At 35.0% G+C, this 21501-nt stretch overlaps 2 protein-coding genes across 6 annotated transcripts in view; one reads left to right on the top strand and one right to left on the bottom strand.

Moving 5' to 3' along the window:
* Positions 1-4876: 4876 nt before the first annotated feature.
* On the top strand, positions 4877-6328 carry LOC128550040 (uncharacterized). The gene has a single exon (XM_053527904.1). The coding sequence runs from the start codon at positions 4877-4879 to the stop codon at positions 6326-6328; it is 1452 nt and encodes a 483-aa protein (XP_053383879.1).
* A 1021-nt stretch (positions 6329-7349) lies between these two features.
* LOC123536077 (uncharacterized) overlaps positions 7350-21501 on the bottom strand; it is a 55868-nt gene continuing 41716 nt past the window's right edge. For 4 of the 5 annotated variants that reach the window (XM_045318883.2, XM_045318882.2, XM_045318885.2 and 1 more), the window contains 5 exons: positions 21059-21379; positions 19925-20188; positions 11646-11757; positions 10959-11021; positions 7350-10389 (listed from right to left, as the gene is read on the bottom strand). In XM_045318883.2, the coding sequence (XP_045174818.2) occupies positions 9729-10389; positions 10959-11021; positions 11646-11757; positions 19925-20188; positions 21059-21379 (1421 nt within the window). In that variant the 3' untranslated portion in view covers positions 7350-9728. The remainder of the gene's footprint in view (positions 10390-10958; positions 11022-11645; positions 11758-19924; positions 20189-21058; positions 21380-21501) is intronic. The other variant, XM_045318884.2, reaches the window with a different exon arrangement.

The following is a 21501-nucleotide window of genomic DNA, read 5'->3' as shown; positions in this document are numbered from 1 at the left end:
GAGCTTCAGTTAATTAAAACTAACAATTCGGATACTGATGCTTCATTTTTAGATTTACATCTCTCTATTTATGACAATTTTATACATACCAAAATTTATCACAAGAGGGATGATTTTAATTTTAGTATTGTAAATTTTCCCCATTTGGATGGGGATGTACCTCAGGCTACATCTTATGGGGTATATATTTCTCAATTGATTCGGTTTGCCAGAGCGTGTAGTCATGTCAAGCATTTCAATGAACGTAATCAATGTATTACAGGTAAACTTCTTCAGCAAGGCTACCGTTATTACAAATTGTGTAAATATTTTGCTAAATTTTATTATCGTAATTCTGATTTAGTTTTAAAATTCAATAGTAATTTAAAGACACTTCTGCGAGAAGGTATTTCTAAACCCGTTTTTTATGGGGATGTGGTTTACAAACTTCGTAAGATCTTGGGTCACGGTAATTTTCCAAATGTATTTGGAAAGATTATCAAACGTTTTATTAAAAGAGGTTACGACCCAACTGTTTTGAGACATACCGCATGTTTAGTGTTCAACCCGTTTACAGTTGGACACTACGCTTCCCTCTTTGATTGCGTCTGACGGAAGAGGGAGAGGACTCTATGATAAGCAGGTTTTAAATCCTACCAGGACTGAACTGTTTTGATATTTGTCTTCTGGCCTGTTTCGTCGGGCCCTTAAGGGTGTTTCTCTTGTTGCTCTGTCTTCTGAAAAGGCATTGAGTACATACGTTTTTGGTTCTTAAGGTTTGTTTTTTATATATTTATACACGAGCATTTTTGTGTTTTACATGCCATGCCTTTTTGTTTCCATTATGTGTGTAAGAGATTCACCTGGAGGGGATTACTTTTATCTACACTGTCCCATGTCTTTGGAACATGGTGGGGGTAAGAGTGAGGTTAGGTGCACCATAAACCGGTTTAAGCTCCCCAGTGGTGTTTTTGCCACTGACCGTTCCAAGGCGGTGCCCCACTGTGTTCCTTTGTTTGTTCGTTTCGTCTTATGTGTTGGCTTTGTGTGCTTGTGTGTTGTTCGTTTTATCCTTATGTGTTGGCTTTGGGTGTGTGTGTGTGTGTGTGTGTGTGTGTGTGTGTGTGTGTGTGTGAGAATATATAGAGCTAGCTCTACCAAAATATTTTATTACATGAACTTATAATTTCTTGCCTACCTAGCGCTGGAAAGTATACATTTGTCCGAGCACGCGCCAGGGATAGATATTTCTGTCTTTCCCTGAGGAAAAACCTTGTCTAAAATAGCGTGCACTCCGGTGACGTCACATAGTACTGGCACTATTATGACGTCATAAACTATTCGTTATCACAATCTTTTTTCAACGTGATAGGCAAAACATATGATCCAACATGTCTGCCTGTGTAACACAGCTATTTTCCCGACCCTCGGGACAGCTTGGATAAAAAACCTCGCTAACGTCCGGTTTTTCATTCTACACTGTCCCTAGGGTAGGGAAAACCCTGTCTTACACAGGCAGGCATGTAAGATCCTATTAATATAGTCCCTCCCATTGAAAATGTGTGAATATTTTGTTTTTCTGTCACCTCATTTCATTATGGTGTGAAATAAAGAGGTAATCTAACAGTACCAAATATGTGTTATTACTGCTAGGTACTCGTCAATTGAATTCAGTATTATACCCAGTACTATCAAATAACCGCATATATAGGCCTTAGAAACGAAGCGGGGGAATCAAACGTGCGTAAACAAGATTAACGTCATGACGTTTCAAAGGCGTACTAAATGAAAGTGTTCATTTGACATTTCGATGTTTTTCTTTGTTTCTTTTTTTCCCCACTTTTTTATTGTTGTTGGTTTGTTTTTCTTATTCCTAAAATACGTTTTAAAGCACGGGTAGAATCTATATGTTGTGCGACTCGGGTGATCCAGGTCTAGCAAAGTCTACTCTATCCATTAAGTTATGACGTCACCCCATTTTTCGTACTGAAATGTTCACATGACACTTAAAGTATATAAGGTAATTTTTTCTTTGACTTCTCCGAAGATTCTGCACTACACTCTCACTAGTCCAAGTCAAAAGTGCGAAAATGAGTAATGTTCCGGAATGTTTAGTATGTCTGCGAACTGGTGTAAGTAAAATATGGTGCAGACAGCACAGTCACGTGATATATATGAACGGCAGTGGACAGTGAATGTTATTTTGCACTGAAATAAACTTTACTTGTATATGATAATAATAATGAAATACTATAATTACAAAATAACATTGAAGTCGTGCAATGAATATATATAATTACATGTCACAATTTTTCAATGAAAAAAAATAGCGTCGTCGGAGTATTAAACGCTAGCCGGCTGTGTGGCATGCTACCGCGTAACAACTACTCCATTCTGAGTAGTAACAGCTGGTCGTTAGCTGGAAGTGGTTGAAATCCAGTTCATGTTGATTCCCTAATCGATAGGCGAGACTATAAACTGAACTCTCAAGGGTCAAAATGTACCCTATATAGTTATCACTAGAAACTTCAAAGGGCCATAACTCTGGTGTTACTTGGGCAACCTGACTGAAACTTGACAGGCCACATTTCGGTCTAGTGGTGAAAATATATATGAAGTTTTATTTAAATATTCCACACCAATTCCTAGATATGGCTCCGGACGGACGGACGACGCCAAAAATATATCCCTCCGCCTTCGTGCCTCCTCACACAAGTGCGAGGTAGTTAAGTCTTTCTTGACTTCTTGAAAGGTGGAAGTTGTAAAGCATCCGCACTTATTCCCTGTGACTTTTGTTTATTTTGAAGGCTTAAGAAAATGCCTTCTGGAAAGAAATACAAGTCCAAAAGTTCTCTTGTCAGCGCCATTTACTTTAGTATCAGTGGCTCAAAGAGATACCAAAAGAAGACTATTTATCTGCTTTTCGCGATTGGGTAAAAAGGTTAGAAAAATGTGTTTCGGTAAAGGGGGAATACTTTGAAGGTTTGTAATAAAAATAATTTTGATAAAACTTAGTGCTTAAGAAATCCGAACCCAATGACAGACTTTTAGCAGGACCCTCGTATCATGTATGGTCAACACACAATGCTTGCATCGGATTTTTCTTTTATTATTTAAAGACTACTGGTTTCCGTTACATCTGATTGATAGTTTTATCATTTTAAACATAACTATGGAAGGCCGGTGCGGCATGCTAATTGCCAAATGCTAAATGAAAAATATTTAATGTCAAATGCCAATTATTTAATGCTAAATGCCAAATACTTAATACTAAATGCTACATACCAAATGCTATATGTCAGATATCGAATGCTAAATTTCAAATGCTAAATGCTTAATGTCAAATTGCTCAATGATATAATGCTAATCGTAAATTTGTTTTACTTAATGAGTTAATGATCTGTATCTTTAAAGTAATAAATGTTCCTTTGAATTACGAAATGTTCTATCACTCTGATTCAAAGCAATATCATGTTCTACCTGTAATATGTACATAGGACTAAAACTGTTTACTCTAAAATGTTTAGTAAACGTTTCTAAGAATAAGAAAGTTATGAAACAATGGCCAATGACTAGTTAAAGGTTGAATTCATCAGCCCTTTATTTGAAAAGAGCACTTAGCAATAATCATTTGGCATTTCGCAATTAGCATTTATCGTTTGACAATTATCAATTGAGTCAATATTTGACAATAAGCATTTGACAAAAAGCATTTTGCGCTAACTATTTGTCATTTAGCATTTGCCTTTTAGCATGGTGCAACGGCCTTCCATACATAACAACGAAATCATTAATTACATTATATATAACTTCCTTATGAATGAAAGGTCGGTGCGCCATGCTAATTGCCAAATGCCATATATTTAATGCTAAATTCCAATAACTGTTTTGCATTTCTCAATTAACAGTTTATCGTTTGACAAGTACCGTTTGACAGTGACTGTCAGCATTTGACATTCAGCATTTGGCAAATTGCATTTTGTATAAACTATTTGACATTCAGCGATGGTTGCAGTGTAAAAATGCTCATGATAAAACAATTTTAAAGGCATGTTATGTAAAAAAAAGGAAAGAGTTTGATAAATTGGTACAAAAGGCTAAGAGGTTTTATGGTTTAAAGTACAAAATGATATTTTAAATAAAGCGAATAGTAATGGTTCTGAATTTTGGAAGAGAAAAGGTAAAATAAGTATTTCTTCAAAAACATCTATTTCCTTTTGAAGTTATTACAGATGATAATGTTATCTCAACAGATGTAAATGTTGTTCTTGATAAATGGAAAACTAGTTTTAGTAACTTGTATAATACAGAGTATTTTACACCTGATTTTTATAGAAATGACACAGTGTTAACAGATGAAACTCTATTTGAGGATGCGTTTTCTATTTTTGAAGTAAGAAAAGCTGTACTTGATGCAAAGAGAAACAAGGCCTGTGGGTTTGACAATATACCTATGGAAGTTTTGAAAAATGATAATGCTACATCTGCCTTACACATATTATTCAATTCTTGTTTTAGTACTGGATATGTTCCATCAGACTGGGTAGGGGTATCATAAACCCCAATACCTAAGTCTAATACTGCAGACCCAAGAGACCCTATGAATTATAGGGGGATATGCTTAGCACCTTGTATGTATAAATTGTACTGTGCAGTGTTAAACAATAGGTTGTCAAAATGGGTTGAGGATAACAATATCCTGGCTGATGAACAGAACGGGTTCCGGAAAAATAGGAGCACTGTTGATCACCTTTTGTCATTAACCAACTTAGTTGATAGTCGTATTAAGAAAAAATTGTCAACCTTCTGCGCTTTCATAGATTTTCGAAAAGCATACGACTTGATTGATAGAAATCAGTTATGGGAAAAATTGTATAACTATGGAGTGAAAGGAAAAATGTTAAATGCTTTGAGATCTTTGTATAGCTCAGTTAAGTCTTGTATTAGACTAAATGGGGTCAATAGTGATTGGTTCAATGTGAAGACAGGTTTACGTCAGGGATGTAGTTTATCCCCAATTTGTTTTAATCTGTTCATAAATGACCTAGTAAATAATGTTAAACTGCTGAATGTTGGTATAGACATTGGTGAAGACGAAAAGCTATGTATACTTTTGTATGCCGAAGACATTGTTCTAGTAGCGGAGAGTGAGACAGATTTCCAGTTGTTGCTTGATGTCCTTAGTGTCTGGTCCGAGACAAATAATATGTCTGTCAATGCAACAAAAAGCCAAGTTATCCATTTCAGGACAAAGAGTGAACCTCGAAGTAATATTGCTTTTTGCTGTGGCCCACATACACTAGCTGTTGTTGATAAATATGTCTATTTAGGCCTTACTCTAACTGAACATTTGGACTATGGAATAACTGTAAAATTTGTTGCACAGTCTGCTGGTAGAGCCCTAGGCTTGCTTATTGCTAGATGTAATAAATTAGGCGGTATGCCTTTCGATGTATTTTCTAAGTTATATGATAGTCTTGTATGGCCTGTTATTGCTTACGGTGCCTCTATTTGGGGGGAAAGGTCATATTCCTGTGTTGATGCTATTCAGCAAAGGGCTATGAGGTTTTTCCTCGGTGTAGGGCGATATACGCCGACCGGTGCAGTAGCAGGCGATATGGGCTGGACACCGCCACTCGCTAGACAGTGGATTAGCATTGATAATTTCATTGTTCGTATGAGTAAAATGGATAATAACAGGTTGAATAAAAGAATTTTTGTATATCTAGACAAGATTGGTAACTACAGATGTAGGAATTGGAATTTTAGAGTTAAAACATTGTTACGTAAGATGAATTGTTCAGAATTTATTGTAAATAATGAGACAATTATTAATAAAAGAGAACTCAATACCAAAGTTACAGACTACATAATGAATGATTTTAAAAATAATTGGTTACAAAATGTCAATAGAATTAATGGAATTAATGGAAGAGGAGGTAATAAGTTAAGAAAGTGTAAGTTAATTAAACAGGATTATGGTGTAGAAACTTATTGTAAACTCGTTATGTCTAGATCTCACAGGGCTGCCTTTGCAAAATTTAGAGCCGGTGTTGCCCCGTTGAGAATTGAAACTGGGAGGTATGAAAACTTGCCTGTTGCTGCTCGAACTTGTCCGTTTTGTGTGTCTTTAGTTGAAGATGAAATACATACTCTGTTCTTTTGTCCAATGTATAATGATCTACGTAATTTACTATTTGAAAAAGCTGTACATCTAAATGAAGATTTTGGAAATATGACAGAGGAAGAAAAATTCATACTTCTGTTTACAAATGATGATATTATAAGAGATTGTGCAAAAACCTGCTTTTTAATTTTACAACGGCGTCAGACATTTTTGTGCAAGTAATGTGGGAGAATGTTGTGGGAGAATCAAGATTGTTTGTTGTCTTCTTATGAATGCTTCGGGGCAGAATGAGTCGGAATCTTGGTTCCCCCATGATATTGTCCTCACATGTAGTACATATTTCATAATGAACATGTGTACATAACAGTAAGCTTTTAGACAGTACAATATATCTTAGTGTATATAGAAGTGGTTTTAATAGAAGAATTGTTTTAACGATGAATAAATATATAATGTATAGTCTCTAATAGTTCTATATAGAACAGTTATGTACTATTATATGTATGTTTGTAAATGTATATTGTTATTGTATGTATTTGATAGAGACTCTAATAAACTAATAAACTTCAGCGTTTGACAAATAACATTCTGCATTAACGATTTGTCATTAAGCACTTGGCAATAAGCTTGATGCACCAGTCTTCCATACTTCAAAATTATGGCTTTCAACATATAAGAGAAAGAATGGTAACTAGTAAATAGAAGATTAAAAAATAAACTCTGTTTATAGAGATATAATATCAGGTAGTGATATAGCGACTATATCAAAGTTTAATTCGACGAAACAACATCTTTCTGCTTCATATAGTTTATTCAGTAAAATAAAATTAATAAATTATTTACCTATCTCTTGACGAACCCGAGTATGTAATAAAATTAAAACTTACACCTTTTAGAATTGGCTAACACATTAATAAAAGCTTGCGCATTTTAGAATTGTTTTAAACGCACGCCTTTAAATTATAGGATTGAAACTAACGCCTTTTAGAACTGGTTAAAAGTATTGTCCTTTAAAACTGATTAAAAGTTACGCCTTATAGAATCTGCAGCATTTACACAATTATACAAAAATAAATCAGCATTACTAACCGGCCTAGTATTTTCATATTTGTACCAGTAGAAATGTACTTAAAATGTTAAATCTTAGAAACGGTGATTCATGTGAACAGTAGAAGATAAAAAGTGCTGACTATACGCTTGACCAAATATGAACCTTATCATGCAATAATTACAAACTCAGAAATAAAGATATACATTTATTTAAAAAGATTTATGACATCATAGAAATATAGGTGTTGCTTGCTGAATACATTGATAAAGTACAAAGAAAAATTTTCAACACATGCATGAATTATTATTCATTCTAACACGACCAGAAAACGGCATAAAACAGACAAATAGTTGGTGGGTATCAAGATATAGAAACGTATTAGAATCGAAATAATATATCTTAAACAGTGATTTGCTCTTGAATAAAATAACTGCTTGTCGTCCAGATTCTTCCTCGCGACATAAATCCTACTCATCCGAACTCCAAATAATAATTTTATCCAAAGACAATTCATTGCTATACTGGGATATATTATTTCTTAAATAGACACAGATAAATACGATATTAACAATTTTAGTTAATGAAGTGCAATAGTCTAACACTTTTCATATCTTAAGCTTTGTTTTATAATACATGTACTCCAAAAACATTTCGATTTCAAGTTTCAAATTTATTTCATCGTCAAAATATGAAAAATGTAAAACAGGTGGGAGAAATCAACAGGTAAAAATGCTACCAGAAGAAAATGTGGTTATCTCACGTGACATTTTCTCGGACGGACACGTGTCTGTTACTGTCTTTATTTATAAGATCTTTTGAAAACATATAAAGCAAGCAACCAAAATAACAACATGTATGTTTGATTAGTTTGTTCGTGAGAGGTAATGAAAAATGCAAACACATATTGAATTCAACGTAACTCTATTTCGCAAGTGCGTTTCAATAATTTTGTAATTGTCATGAAACTATCTATTTAACATGTGAAATAAAGGAAAATGATTGAAAGCAATGTAATGGGGTGTACAATACCTAAAGAATTTATAAAACGCATATTAAGCATGACATTCAATAAAGAAATGTTCGTCACAAACTTGCAAACAATGTAAACATTACACCTTATCATCAACTTATTTCTATACAACACCAAGAATGTTCTCTTTGCAAAGCTCGCATTTTATAACATAACATATATTAATAGAAGATTCATCCTAACCTAGATCATTTTTATCACAGGGGGAACTGAACAACGGAAGTGTCATGGATTCAGTATTCTATGGTATTTCTAACTGATCTATGTTTAGATAATCGACGCAGTCGGCTAGTATATAACATTTCAGAAGGCTGAAGACGCTTTTACATAATAGTGTATTAATTATGTGTTATAAATATATGTATTTCTTGGAACTGATTCTCAGACATAAAGAAAATTGTGTCATTTATGAAACAGATAAACTTTGAGTGTTTTTCAATGAAATGTATGTAAATATTAGGTGGTTTGTTTGTAATTGCTTCAACTAAGGCATTTTAAAAGAAACCTCTGTTCATCGATGGTAGAATGTGACATTTGTATCACAAGCGAAATGTTGGAATATTTATGACTCTTTATGTTATATAACTCATAAGATTAGATATAAATCTGGTCTTGTCACTAAATCATTGTGCTCCTTATTTTATGATTTTTTGTATAGTATAATCTTTGAGGAGATCTATCGGAGTATACAATACAGTCAATTAAAGTAATATGGCGGATTCGGTTTGATTAAGTCTGTTTTGAGAGTTGATAAAATGAGGAACACCACCCCCCCCCCCCACCCCCGCACCACTCCCACACCCAGCACCGGCTTGAGCGGAACACTATCATACTTAGGGATTGATTTGACTCCACGTGCCAAAAGGACAAAGTACTATTATTGTGCTTTTGAAGTGCTTCAGTATATTTCTTTTTAAATAAACCTGTTCCCCAAGTCAAAAGCAAGTTATATGTTCAAACGTTAAGAATTGTGTAGAATTGTGTAGGGCCGTCACCTTTCACGAACAGACTTAGTCAACGCTGGACTCAATCAAACCGAGTCTGCTATTACATCGCTTGGTTGAGCTCTATGCTTTCAAAGTATCTTCTTATCTATTTTATTGTGTTAGAATTCCTTTTTTATCATCAATGTGTATTTTGAGCTTATTTTATATACATGGCTAATAGTTTTAGAAATAATTTAAGTCAGAAATGTAATATGCAAACAAATAGTACTAGATGAGATGAGGTCTAAACAATATAAACGATTTTCTCTCATAGCGACCACCAAGCGTACCACGTGACCGTAAACACATGTATCACACGACAACGGTCATTGCAGAGAAATTTATAGGTATTACCCCTAATTCCCTCTTGATTACACACACCAGTAACTAAAACGGAAATTGAACGATGTATCGAAATTCTGATGATATGTTTGTGGTAGCAGATGTCTCTTTTCTGTAAAGGAACACCGCTACGTACGAATTCGGAGTTTACGTGAGGATACTCGTTTACGTGAGGATACTCAGCAATCAGTTTTCTTTATTCTTGCTTGTCAGTCATGTGTTATGCTTTTCATTCGAAACTTCCTCTATCAACTTTGCGAAAAGTTTGTCAAAGTCATAGTTGTTGTTAAGTATGGCATCCTCTTTTATCAGAAAGAAAGGAGTTTTATTGCATCCTAACTCCTGAAGGCGTTTGTAGCAGGTCTGGCGAAACTTATCTACAGCCTGTTTTTCTTTTACATTTTCTGCACTGCTACAATGAGCAATAGGTTCATACTTCGTACTTGGTACCTTGGGGCTGCCTTTGTTGGTACATATAAGAACAACCTTTCTATGCAGATTAACGATCTCTTTTGCTAACAAAATGTAATCGTCCGAAATATTCTGATCCTTTACTAGCATCGCAAAACAGTCATAGCGTTTAAAAGCGATATCCGTCAGATAGGTCTCACGGGGGAAATGATCGGTGCCAACTTCAGGCAGATCCCAAAATATGACGTTCTTTGCTTCTTTATAGGCACTGAACTTCTTGACGTCAGTTTCAACGTGTATTTTCGCCGTTTCTACATTAGTAACGATCCGTTCACTCATGGCTTTTAAAAGTGAACGTTTGCATGGAGTTTCAGAACCAATCACACCAATGCATGTATTGAGTCGGCCAGATAAAGTCCATGGCTTACCTTTCTCATATTTAAGGACTTTTGCTTGCACAAACCTGAAGGTAATACAAAAAGGCTTATACAGTAGGGCTTAAGAGTGCGTTTATTCTAAATTATTACATGAATACATATAAAATGTAGTAAATTTGTGCCGGAAATTCCCATATTATCGTATAATTGATAATAATTGGCTCCGAGGTCAGTATCGACTGACTGACGTTATTGCAGGATACAGAAATGACACCAGTTGCCTTGGATTCCTCGAACCATCTGGTCTAAAAAGTTATTAGGCCAGTAGATTCCAGTAACGGTAAAATGGCATACTACACTTTTCTTACCAGGTAAACATGTAATGAATAGATAAATACGTGTAGATAAATACGTGGTGGAGCGGTGTCTTTTGAGTGACAATGGCTATGTTCACCTTGCCAGGGCCATAATCAGTCAAAGGCACAGCTCTACCACTTGTTAACCTATAATTCTATAATTAATTCTAAAATATAGTAATATTTTTATATAAGGGAGGAGCTAATCATACATAACTTAGATACTGGTTCACTGAAACTTTGTTAAAATAACACAAATTTATTTTATATTTATCTAGGAAAAGGACAAATACACTTACCCAGTTGCTAACATATTTTTCAGTTTTCTTTCAGGTGAATACACTTCGTACGTTTCTTCAGTTCTGAAGTAAACATATATGGTTCTTTAAATTAAGTTTGGATAGGTTTTTGAACGTTATATTTTATCAATTTCTACAAGAAACATGCACTATTATTCGACAAATCTATTAAAAGGCTTTTTAACTTTAAACATTTGACGGTTCGTAACTATATTTAGTGCATAGTTGCGATAGCCAGGCAGAGTAGTCTGAAAGCCTTATAATTGTCCTCTCACAGACACAAATTGTAAGGTATACATTTTTACATGTGGAAAGTAAAAGGATTTTGTTAAACAGCACTGGCATTGAAGTTGTGATATTGTCAGTAAAACAATAAGACAAACAGATAAAGCCATACAGAGTGACAACGCTCCTTTGTGCATTGATGCAGAACCATTTAGATGAACGTATGAATAATTCATGCCTTGATGCTACAAACAACAAACTTAAATTTTCAATATGTCATAACTTAAGCTCGCCTTTTTTTTTGCTGTTTTTTGTACGCACTGATCTGGGGACCCGTCACCCGTTAGCAGTTAAGGGATACCATTGGAACAAATCTTAGATGACTTGAAGCAAGAAGGGTACAGGCCAAATTCGATAAATTTGTGAACAATGGTCCGATGAACTTTAAAGTCTGTTGTATACCTTTTGTTGGAATCCTCATCAAACAATGGTATATTTGTTCTGAACACACAAACTGGTGAGTTTCCTTGCCATCGTCTTATTCGTGGGCATTTGTACTTTTCACATACAGAGCCTAGAAATATTTGAATAAATGGAGAAATGTACGGCAAAATGTACATAAACATAAATTTAGAGAAACTAATGAAAGGTTCAACTGTCACAAATTGACATACGGGCCTTATTTTATATGTATTGTAAATGCAGGTATTGCATCATCTTTTTGTAAATTTTTGAGTTATTGAGGTAAATGTCAGATTTCACGCATGAAATACCTCTCATGTTTTTCTGTATTTCATAACTTAAATTATCATGTAAATTTCATTAAATTCTGTTCAGTAATAAGAAAGTTGATATTTTATAAACTTCAGTAATTTATGTTTTTTACCCAAAACCACTATAATGGGCCTCAATTGTCAATTTAAATTCGCGCCAAAGTAGTTAGATTTCACGGCTATATCGTGAATCCCGTGAAAATGACAATAGTCGGAGCTCACGGCTTAACCGTGAATCCCATGAAATTTAGTATTTGGCGGGACATTATCCTTTAAATAGACTGGACTTGATATGCCTTGCGCACACCACCTTACGACTTTATAGACGAATCTATGTCTGAATTATTTTTCTTGCTAGAAATTTATGCTCGATCGAGGTAAGAAATTTATTTGTTAGATTTTTGTATGATTTTTGCATTACGATTTTTTTTGGGTAAATTTTTGTTCATTCTACAGAATTCTGTAACATTTTCTTTTCGGCATATGATTTTGGCTAGTTTCGGTATGTCGGGATGATTTATGAAATTTTCAGACTTTTGTAAATTATTTCGAAGAGGAATCTAAAAATGTTTTCGTTTATATAAGATGTAAAATTTGTACTGAAATTTGTAACATGATATTTATAAAGTACTTTGTTTCAAAAACTTATGTCAAACATTTTTGTTAATTATGGAACGCCATTACTGCATTGTATGGTTATGTATAAATCTATATGGCAAGTCTAGTGCCATGTTTGTAATATTATATTGTAATATGAAATTGTGTGCCAGTCTATTGCATACACATACAATGTCCGTTTTAGTGTATGGCATTTGATATTATATGGATGCCAACTATGATATAACGTTTGATTTATAATGAATTTTGTTAATTTGTAGTTGTAAATAATAGCTGCAGTTTATCATGTCCGTATCTATAATGTTTCATCATATACTTTTCATATCTTTTTCATACTTTAACTTTAGTCTTTTAAGTAAGTAATCTTTGTAATAATGGAAGAAAATAAGTGACGTATTTTAATCATGTGACGTTTGAACTTAGTAGCACATATGTTTGTAATAAGTAGCACGTATTATTTATGGGAACCTACGGAGGTATGGTGTAACCAAAAGGAGCAGTTTTATGCCCTGACTTATTTGTTTTGCTATGGTGCTTACCATATGTTATATATTTTAGCTTCTTCCGCCAGACGATTTACCTGGTGATGTCATAACCCGGAAGTACAATGCCCGAGGTTCACTTGTCTTCAACTCGCCTGGATGTGATATTCCCAGAGCAGAGCTTACGTCCCATGGTTGTGCCGTAAACCGCAAAGACGATGATTTTTGTTATCCTCTGAAGTCAGCTCAGGGATGCAATCACCTACCACCATAGGGAGCCAATACGGAATCAACGTATTCACGGTTTAAAGGGACTGAATTTAGAAGCTATGTTTTGTTTGTGCTACTTAAAGTTCACAATTACATTAAAGAACTGTGTCACGTCAGATTAGAATGGATCTATAAGAACTTTTGTATCTAGAGATACTGAACTTTCTTTTTTTTTTTCTTTCTTATATTCAGTTTTCTTTTCTTTTCATATCTATTCATTGTTAATAATCATCTTATGTAAAAAAATTTGTAAATATTGTAAAGGGTGTTGATTTGTTTTGATGGTTACTGTCGCCGGTACGGCCTTTCCTGTCACAATGGTGTCAGAAGTGGGATTGGTCGACCAGACACAGTAGCTATTCGAACATTATTAACACCCATTTAACTGCAGCAATAATCTGTAAAGATTCCTCTTGTTTTGTTCTATTGTTACACATATAATAGTTTTATTCATTTTTCAGAGTGACGTCTTACCTCAGACAAGAAAAGACAGATCCGTAACTTCAGCTAACCAACTTTAGTGGTCACAGACTGATAGACAGTTGCTTACGACACTTGGATTCTGGGGTGAGTTCGTTCCTTTTATTTTTCTTTTGGGTTTATTTTGCGTCACTCTATGATTAAGCCACCATATATCTGTGCTGAGAGTGACCGCCCTTGACAAGGAGAGTTATCCTACTCTTAATTGTGCGTCGCCCTACTTCTCCCAGTGATCCTATTTTGTATTAGTGTACTGTATACATACCAGATACAGTATTTTTTTTTAATTTGTGTGTTTTAGCAAGCTTGTTTACTTGCATATACTTTTAACCTACTCTTATGTTTTAGTGCTACACAGTTGTGTTATACCTATACTTTATCTTAGGATAAAACACTTTGATTTATATTTGTTTTATTTGTTACACTAAAGTGTTAACACTAGTTACAGTTGATTGATATTTGATAAGGCTAGGGTATTGTTGCAGCCTACTGTCACTGTACGTTGTTGCTTGTTGCCTATGCAACCTTGATTGACACATAGTACTGTTGCGCAACTTAGTGTATTATTTTAGTGAGGACGTTTTGTGTAGTATATACGTAGAGTATAGTATTTTGTTTTGGCTCCAGTGGTAACTGTAGAGCTTTAGTGTAAACTAGTGTAGTCTAGTATTCCCTCACGATTGTTTATTTAGTGTCTCAGGTTGTTATAGTAGCTGTAGTGCGTAGTGTTATATAGTGTTAACGTAGTGTACTCATTTAAACATGACTAGTGTAGTAGAGTTGACGAAGGTAGGAAAGGAGTTAGGTTATGAAGGAGATGAGTTACGTAATTTTGTTAAGGAAGAGCAGGCTAGGGAACGTGAGGAAAGATATAGTAGATTAGAGGCAGAGAAAGATAGATTAGAGGCAGAGAAATTAAGAGCAGAGGCAGAGAAAGATAGATTAGAGTTGGAGGCTAGGTTGCAGAAAGAAAAGATAGAATATGAAAAACAAAGTAGTTTAGAAGCAGAGAGATTAAGAGTAGAAGCAGAAAAGAATAGATTAGAAGCAGATAGGGAAAGATTAGAGTTCGAAGTTAGGTTGCAGAAGGAAAAGATAGAATATGAACGACGTAGTAGCTTAGAGGCTGAGAAGGAAAGGTTAGAGTTAGAACGTAAGTTAGAGCTAGATAAGTTAGAATACGGACGTAAGTTAGAACACATAAGTTAGAAAATGGAAAAGGAGAAGTTAATGTTAGCTAGGAAGTTAGAAACAGAGAAGGAGGAAGCAGAAATAGGGAATTAGAAACAGAGCATAAGTTTAAGACAGACTTAGAAAAGATGAGTAAGAAAAAGGTAAAGGTTAAGATGTCTCCTTTGATGAGAAAATTGATTCCATGGATGCGTACTTGAATGTGTACGAAACGTACGCTGTTGCGCAGGGACTGGGATAAGAGATATGGTCACTTAACTTACCGTTCCTTTTAAAGGGTACGGCAAGAGAGGTTTTTGATAGGCTTCCGTTGGAAGATAGGAAGGATTATGATAAACTGAAAGCCGCTTTGCTACTCAGTTCGAACTCACTGACGATGGCTATAAGAAAAAGTTTAGAACGAGAGGCCTCGGGATAATGAGACCTTTGTGATGTTTCTAGCCAGAATAAGTAGATATTTAGATGGTTGGCTTAGATTGAGTAAGGTAGAGAAAACGTACGAAGGATTATTAGATTTTATACTTAGGGACCAATTTTTAGATGTATGTAATAGAGAGCTATACCAGAATTTGAGTAGTAAGAGGTTAGTTAAAGCTAAGGATGTAGCAGAAGATGCAGATTTGTTTGCAAAGACTCGAGGAGGTCCCAAGTATGTCGTGAATCGAACCAATAAGGACCGGAGCCATAAACCATATGAAATACCTCAGAGACAGTATCCTAGTAGTCGTAATGTAGGCACTAGTAATAGAGGTAGTAGCAATGTTGCTTATAGAGGCAGAGGTTTTCAACCCTTTGGTGTACTGAAGTGTAATAAGTGTGGTCGAATAGGGCATAGCTCATATTACTGTAGGAGTGGAAAGTACGGCGGTAATAGTGCCAATGCAGCAGCAGAGTTAGAAGTAGAGCAGGAACAGGAAAGTCGTAAAGGGAGAATAGAAATAGTAAGGAAAGTAAAATAGAGGTAGAGGCCGTGACCGATCTAGGAGTAGAGGTAGAGGAAGAAATAGAGATAGAGATAGGAGTAAGTCAAGTAGGTCAGAGAGTGGAAATAGCATTATGAACTAAGTGATGTTGAGGAGTTAGGTAGCTTAGTGTAAGTACATGTCCTACAAAACCCGGTACTTGTAATGGTAGGATGTAATCGCTATGCGGATACAGGTTGTACATGTGTGATAGTGAAACGGAACTTAGTAGAAGCAAGTCAGTTTTTAGAGAAAACCCGTAGATGTAAGTACATAGATGGGAGTGAACATAGGCTAGATGTAGCTAGAATAGATATTGATTGTCCGTATTTCAAGGGTACAGTAGAGGCGTTGGTTGTAGATAATCCTACCAATGATGTTATAATTGGTAATGTAGAGGGAGCTGTAGAACCTCAGTTTAGTAGTTTAGCGTCAGCAGTAGAAACTAGGGCACAAGCAAAAGTTAAGTAGCAAGTAAAGCTAAAAGTTCCGTCTCAGATTTTAGATGTATCTAGAGAGGAATTCTTAGAAAAGCAACAGAAAGATAGCACGTTAGATTTGTGTAGAAAGAAGGCTGAGGAAGGTACGATTAAGCAGTGTAGAGGTAAAGGTTCAGTTAGGTTTGAGATTAGGAATAGATTGTTATATAGAGAGTATACCGCCCAGAATTTAGACAAAAGTAGACAGTTGATTGTACCTAAATGTCTTAGAGAAACTGTGATGAAAGTTGCATATGATTCGTTACTGTCAGGCCATTTAGGTATAAGGAAAACGAGTGATAGGGTATTAGGCGAATTTTACTGGCCAGGAGTAATGGCAGAGGTTAGGAGGTACTGTCAGTCATGTAGTATTTGTCAACGTACTATAGCTAAGGGTAGAGTAAGTAAAGTTCCGTTAGGAAAAATGCCTTTGATTGATACTCCGTTTAAGAGAGTTGCCGTCGATATCGTTGGTCCGATCGAACCTATGACTGATAGGAAAAACAGGTACATTTGACTATGGTAGATTATGCTACAGATATCCAGAAGCTATAGCACTACCTAGTATTGAAACTGAGAGAGTAGCAGAGGCATTAGTAGATATGTACAGTAGATTAGAGTGCCAGAGGAAATGCTTACCGATTGTGGATCGCAGTTTACGTCAGACCTTACGGCAGAAGTTAGTAGGTTATTGTCATTAAGGCAGTTAACTACAACACCGTATCACCCTATGTGTAACGGTTTAGTAGAGAAGTTTAACGGTAGTTTAAAGCAGATGTTGAAGCGTATGTGTAGTGAGAGACCTAGAGATTGGGATAGGTATTTGAATGCTATGTTGTTTGCTTACCGTGAAGTTCCGCAAGAAAGTTTGGGATTTTCTCCCTTTGAGTTACTTTATGGTAGAACAATCCGTGGACCCATAACTGTGCTAAGAGAGTTATGGGCTGGTAAGACGGAGAATGATGAGGTTAAAACCACTTACCAGTATGTTATGGATTTGCAAGAAAAGTTGGAGGATACGTGTAAGATAGCTCAGCAACAGTTAGCAAAAAGTAGTGCTAGATACAGAAGTATTACAATAGGAAGGCTAGAGATAGGAGTTTAAGGCAGGTATAAGGTACTTGTATTGTTACCTACGAAACATAATAAGTTGTTGTTACATTGGAAGGGTCCTTACGTAGTAGTAGAGGTAGTAAATAGACTAGATTACAGGATAGATGTAGACGGAAAGTTGAAAACGTTTCATGCAAACATGCTGAAACAGTACTGTGAAAGGAAGGATGATAGTAAGTCTATACCAGATAAGGGTATTTTAAGTAAGGTTGGAGCAGCTATTGTAGAGGAGGATCAGAGAGATTATGACAGATTAGATCCCAATGAAAGTAGTGATGAGTTCTCAAGTAGAGTAGAAAAGGATATAGTTTTGTGTCCTATAAAGCAGGGTACAGAAACGTACAAAGATGTAGAGGTAAATCCAGAGTTACCAGTAGCATGTAAACAGGAAGTAGTAGATTTGTTAGACAATTTCTCAAATGTATTGACAGATATTTATTTTGTATGTGTATTTTTATTGATATTTTTTAAGTTTATCTCAAATTTCGGCGCCATTGCAATTCCGCTCACAGATTTGACGAAAAAGGGTCAGCCAAATCTTGTAGAGTGGGGTGAAGGTCAAGAAAAGGCTTTCCAGACTTTGAAGGCTAGCTTAATGGGTCCGCCTATTTTGAAGTTGCCAGATTTAGATCAGACTTTTATATTGAGAGTAGATGCTTCAGATTTAGGTTTAGGCTCAGTATTGCTTCAGGAAAGTGATGGAGAGAAATTACCTGTAGCGTATGCTAGTAGGAAATTGCTACCTAGGGAGCAAAAGTACTCAGTGATAGAGAAGGAGTGTTTAGCGATAGTATGGGCAGTAGCTAAGTTTCACCGGTATTTGTTCGGTAAAGACTTTGTATTAGAGACAGATCATCAGCCACTCACTTATTTGAATAAAGCGAAACTTAGCAATTCCAGGTTGATGAGATGGGCATTGGCATTACAGCCATATAGGATCAGTATTAGAGCAATTCCTGGTAGAGAAGATGTAGGCGCAGATTATTTGAGTAGAGTGTAGACAAGTGGCTATATTATATGGTGTACAGATAGTGACAGTGTCTTTTTTGTGTGTTTGTTTGTTATTTTCAGTATGTCATTTTGTTTTCATTTTAAGAAAATTATAAATTTTCTTTTTAAGGGGGGACGTGTGTCACAAATTGACATACGGGCCCTATTTTATATGTATTGTAAATGCAGGTATTGCATCATCTTTTTGTAAATTTTTGAGTTATTGAGGTAAATGTCAGATTTCACGCATGAAATACCTCTCATGTTTTTCTGTATTTCATAACTTAAATTTCCATCTAAATTTCATTTCTGTTCAGTAATAAGAAAGTTGATATTTTATAAACTTCAGTAATTTATGTTTTTATCCCCAAAACCACTATAATGGGCCTCAAATTGTCAATTTAAATTCGCGTCAAAGTAGTTAGATTTCACGGCTATATCGTGAATCCCGTGAAAATGACAATAGTCGGAGCTCACGGCTTAACCGTGAATCCCATGAAATTTGTAAAAAGAAAGATTAGTTTAATATTCTATTTTATTTTTATTTATTTATTGACATCTCGACATTACTAGTACAACCGCATGAACCTATTTGTGGTATACCCAAGTAGTAATGTTTTGAAATAAATAAGCTGCACACCAAAACAAACACGTTCTAAGAGTGATAATATCTCAACGAGACATATATATACTATTTAATTGTTTATATCAGTTTTTTTCTAAAAGTGTTACAATTACCGCTTTGTACAGATATATTTAATTCATATGGCCTTGATGACAGTAAAAAAACGTTTGTTTGTGAGGACCTTAAGTAAAACGTTTATTCAACTTCATGTCCATAATGTAGCCACTAAAACTTCAAATAAAATCATAAAGGTATTTCCAAATCAAAGACCTTCAATGTTGAAACACCATAGAATACAGAAATACATATAATTTCCTAGACGTCATGTAGAACTTGACTTATCCTACAAAGTTTTATTTAAGGTAATCAAAACAAACCTGTTTGAAATATCAATATACTATCAAAGGAAAGTGATAAATACTTTATTACTGTATCTTTTTTGTCGAATATTAAGTACCATTTTGTAGCATTTACATTATCGCGGTGTAAAATTTGCTTTTGGAAAATAGCAGTAGTGTGCAATTTATTTCGAAATGAACATAGGTATATTAATAGGCTAACGCAGTGATATGTAATATACCTGTTGTGTTTATCGCATTCTCATGAAATACCACTACATTTAAAACATTTGATATGTAATATTAGTTATGACCGAAAAACAATTAAAACATTCAATATATTTTAGTTTCTACACTTCCTGAATTTAGTAGATCTTACTTTTGGATAAAACATTTCGTGTTTCATTAAATGAAGCATACCACATTTCAGGATGTCTTCTACTGTTGACACTAAATCACTGTAGCTGCATCGCATTGCTTCAAGAGTTTCTCCAAGCATGTGATCGCTTCCACTAAGAATTTTTCTGATAAAGTATGATGCCCTTCCCTGTCTAGTGTTGATGTCTCTCAAAGAAGCAAAGTCTGTTTGTTGTAGAAACGAGGAACCAAAGTACTTCGCTAGTTGCAGTGGCTCTAGATCTTTCGTGATGTCGTCAAACGCGGACAAAAAAGCAAACTTCAAATCTTAAAAAAAGAATACAAGGGGCAGTACCCAACTATAATTATACAACTTATTAAGAATATCTATCCGGTATCTAGCCATGTTATTCATATTTCTTAAAGTTTTAGCGTTTAAGCCAATAGCAAATATTATATTTTCAAGTTCCCGATTTGGTGCCACAATGCGGCTGCCATTCGTGAGTTGCCGTAATAACGCAAGACACTATGTACGAGGTTATCACATGTTTGATGGGCTAATATTGCAGAAGTGTATACTACTAAAACAATATTTTCAGAAAAGGATTTTCATTTTTGCTCCACAATACATTTACTATTAAAACTGTAAATCTGAAAAGAACTTGCAACAATACAATAATTGATATAATAATTGATTGGCTTGTTTTAAGTAGTGTTGCGCCTCAGAAAACACTTCACATATACTACAAGATGAAAATCTTATTTACGCTCAACAGACAGTAGTGGAAGCCAACATTCGGTCAGCCAAAACCGATTTACAATCCAGGTAGTTTCTTCTAATGTACGCGATGTGGCTTAATGAACTATGAACGTACAATTACCTCTTTTTGGCCAGGTAATGCATAACCATAAATAGAAAAGCATGGTTCACTGTCCATTCGTCATAAAAAGCAAATGTTTTGTCTTTCCTTAGTTACCAGACTGATTGTTGGCTTATATCTAACTCATTTTTTTAAAAATTGTACACTATATGAATAAAAATATACTCGACATACTCGACAATTGTTTCTTGTACCTGATTATACGTCAGGTAAGTGACAAAAGTTCTCATTTGAGAAGTAAAATGTGAAATAAACTGTCTTAGTCATGGGTATGAAATTGGCATCTTCTACAAAATCAATTATAACACAAACTCACCTTGGGTATGGACCTTCTCTTGACACTTGTGAAATTGTAGTTGGTGTAAAATGTGCTTGTTGCTTATCGCCAGTCCGTCTGCAAACCACTGCAGGTTCTCTTCGTCGTATAAATATTTCAAAAAAGGCATTGACCTTTCTTTTCTCGATTTGGAATCCTTGATAGTTTTTACTATCTCTGTGGACCTTTTGTCTGTTCGGGATTGAAGACTGCTTAGGAACCATCTTGGGTCTATCTCATCTTCCAGTATTTCAGCATGTTCGTGTAAATCAGAGGCGGTAATCACTTTTGCTTCTCGTGAAAAGTCATGTCCTGAATCTGCTATCAAAAAGAAAAATACATGTATACGAATTCAAGTGCTACACACATTTTTAATTAAAGCGCACGGCAAAATACAAGCTTGCCTTTTGTCCATACTTAATTATATTTTACGTCAAAACATG

The sequence above is a fragment of the Mercenaria mercenaria genome, chromosome 17 (assembly GCF_021730395.1).
Source record: "Mercenaria mercenaria strain notata chromosome 17, MADL_Memer_1, whole genome shotgun sequence".
Lineage (NCBI taxonomy): Eukaryota > Metazoa > Mollusca > Bivalvia > Venerida > Veneridae > Mercenaria > Mercenaria mercenaria.
This window is presented reverse-complemented; position numbering and strand designations above follow the sequence as displayed.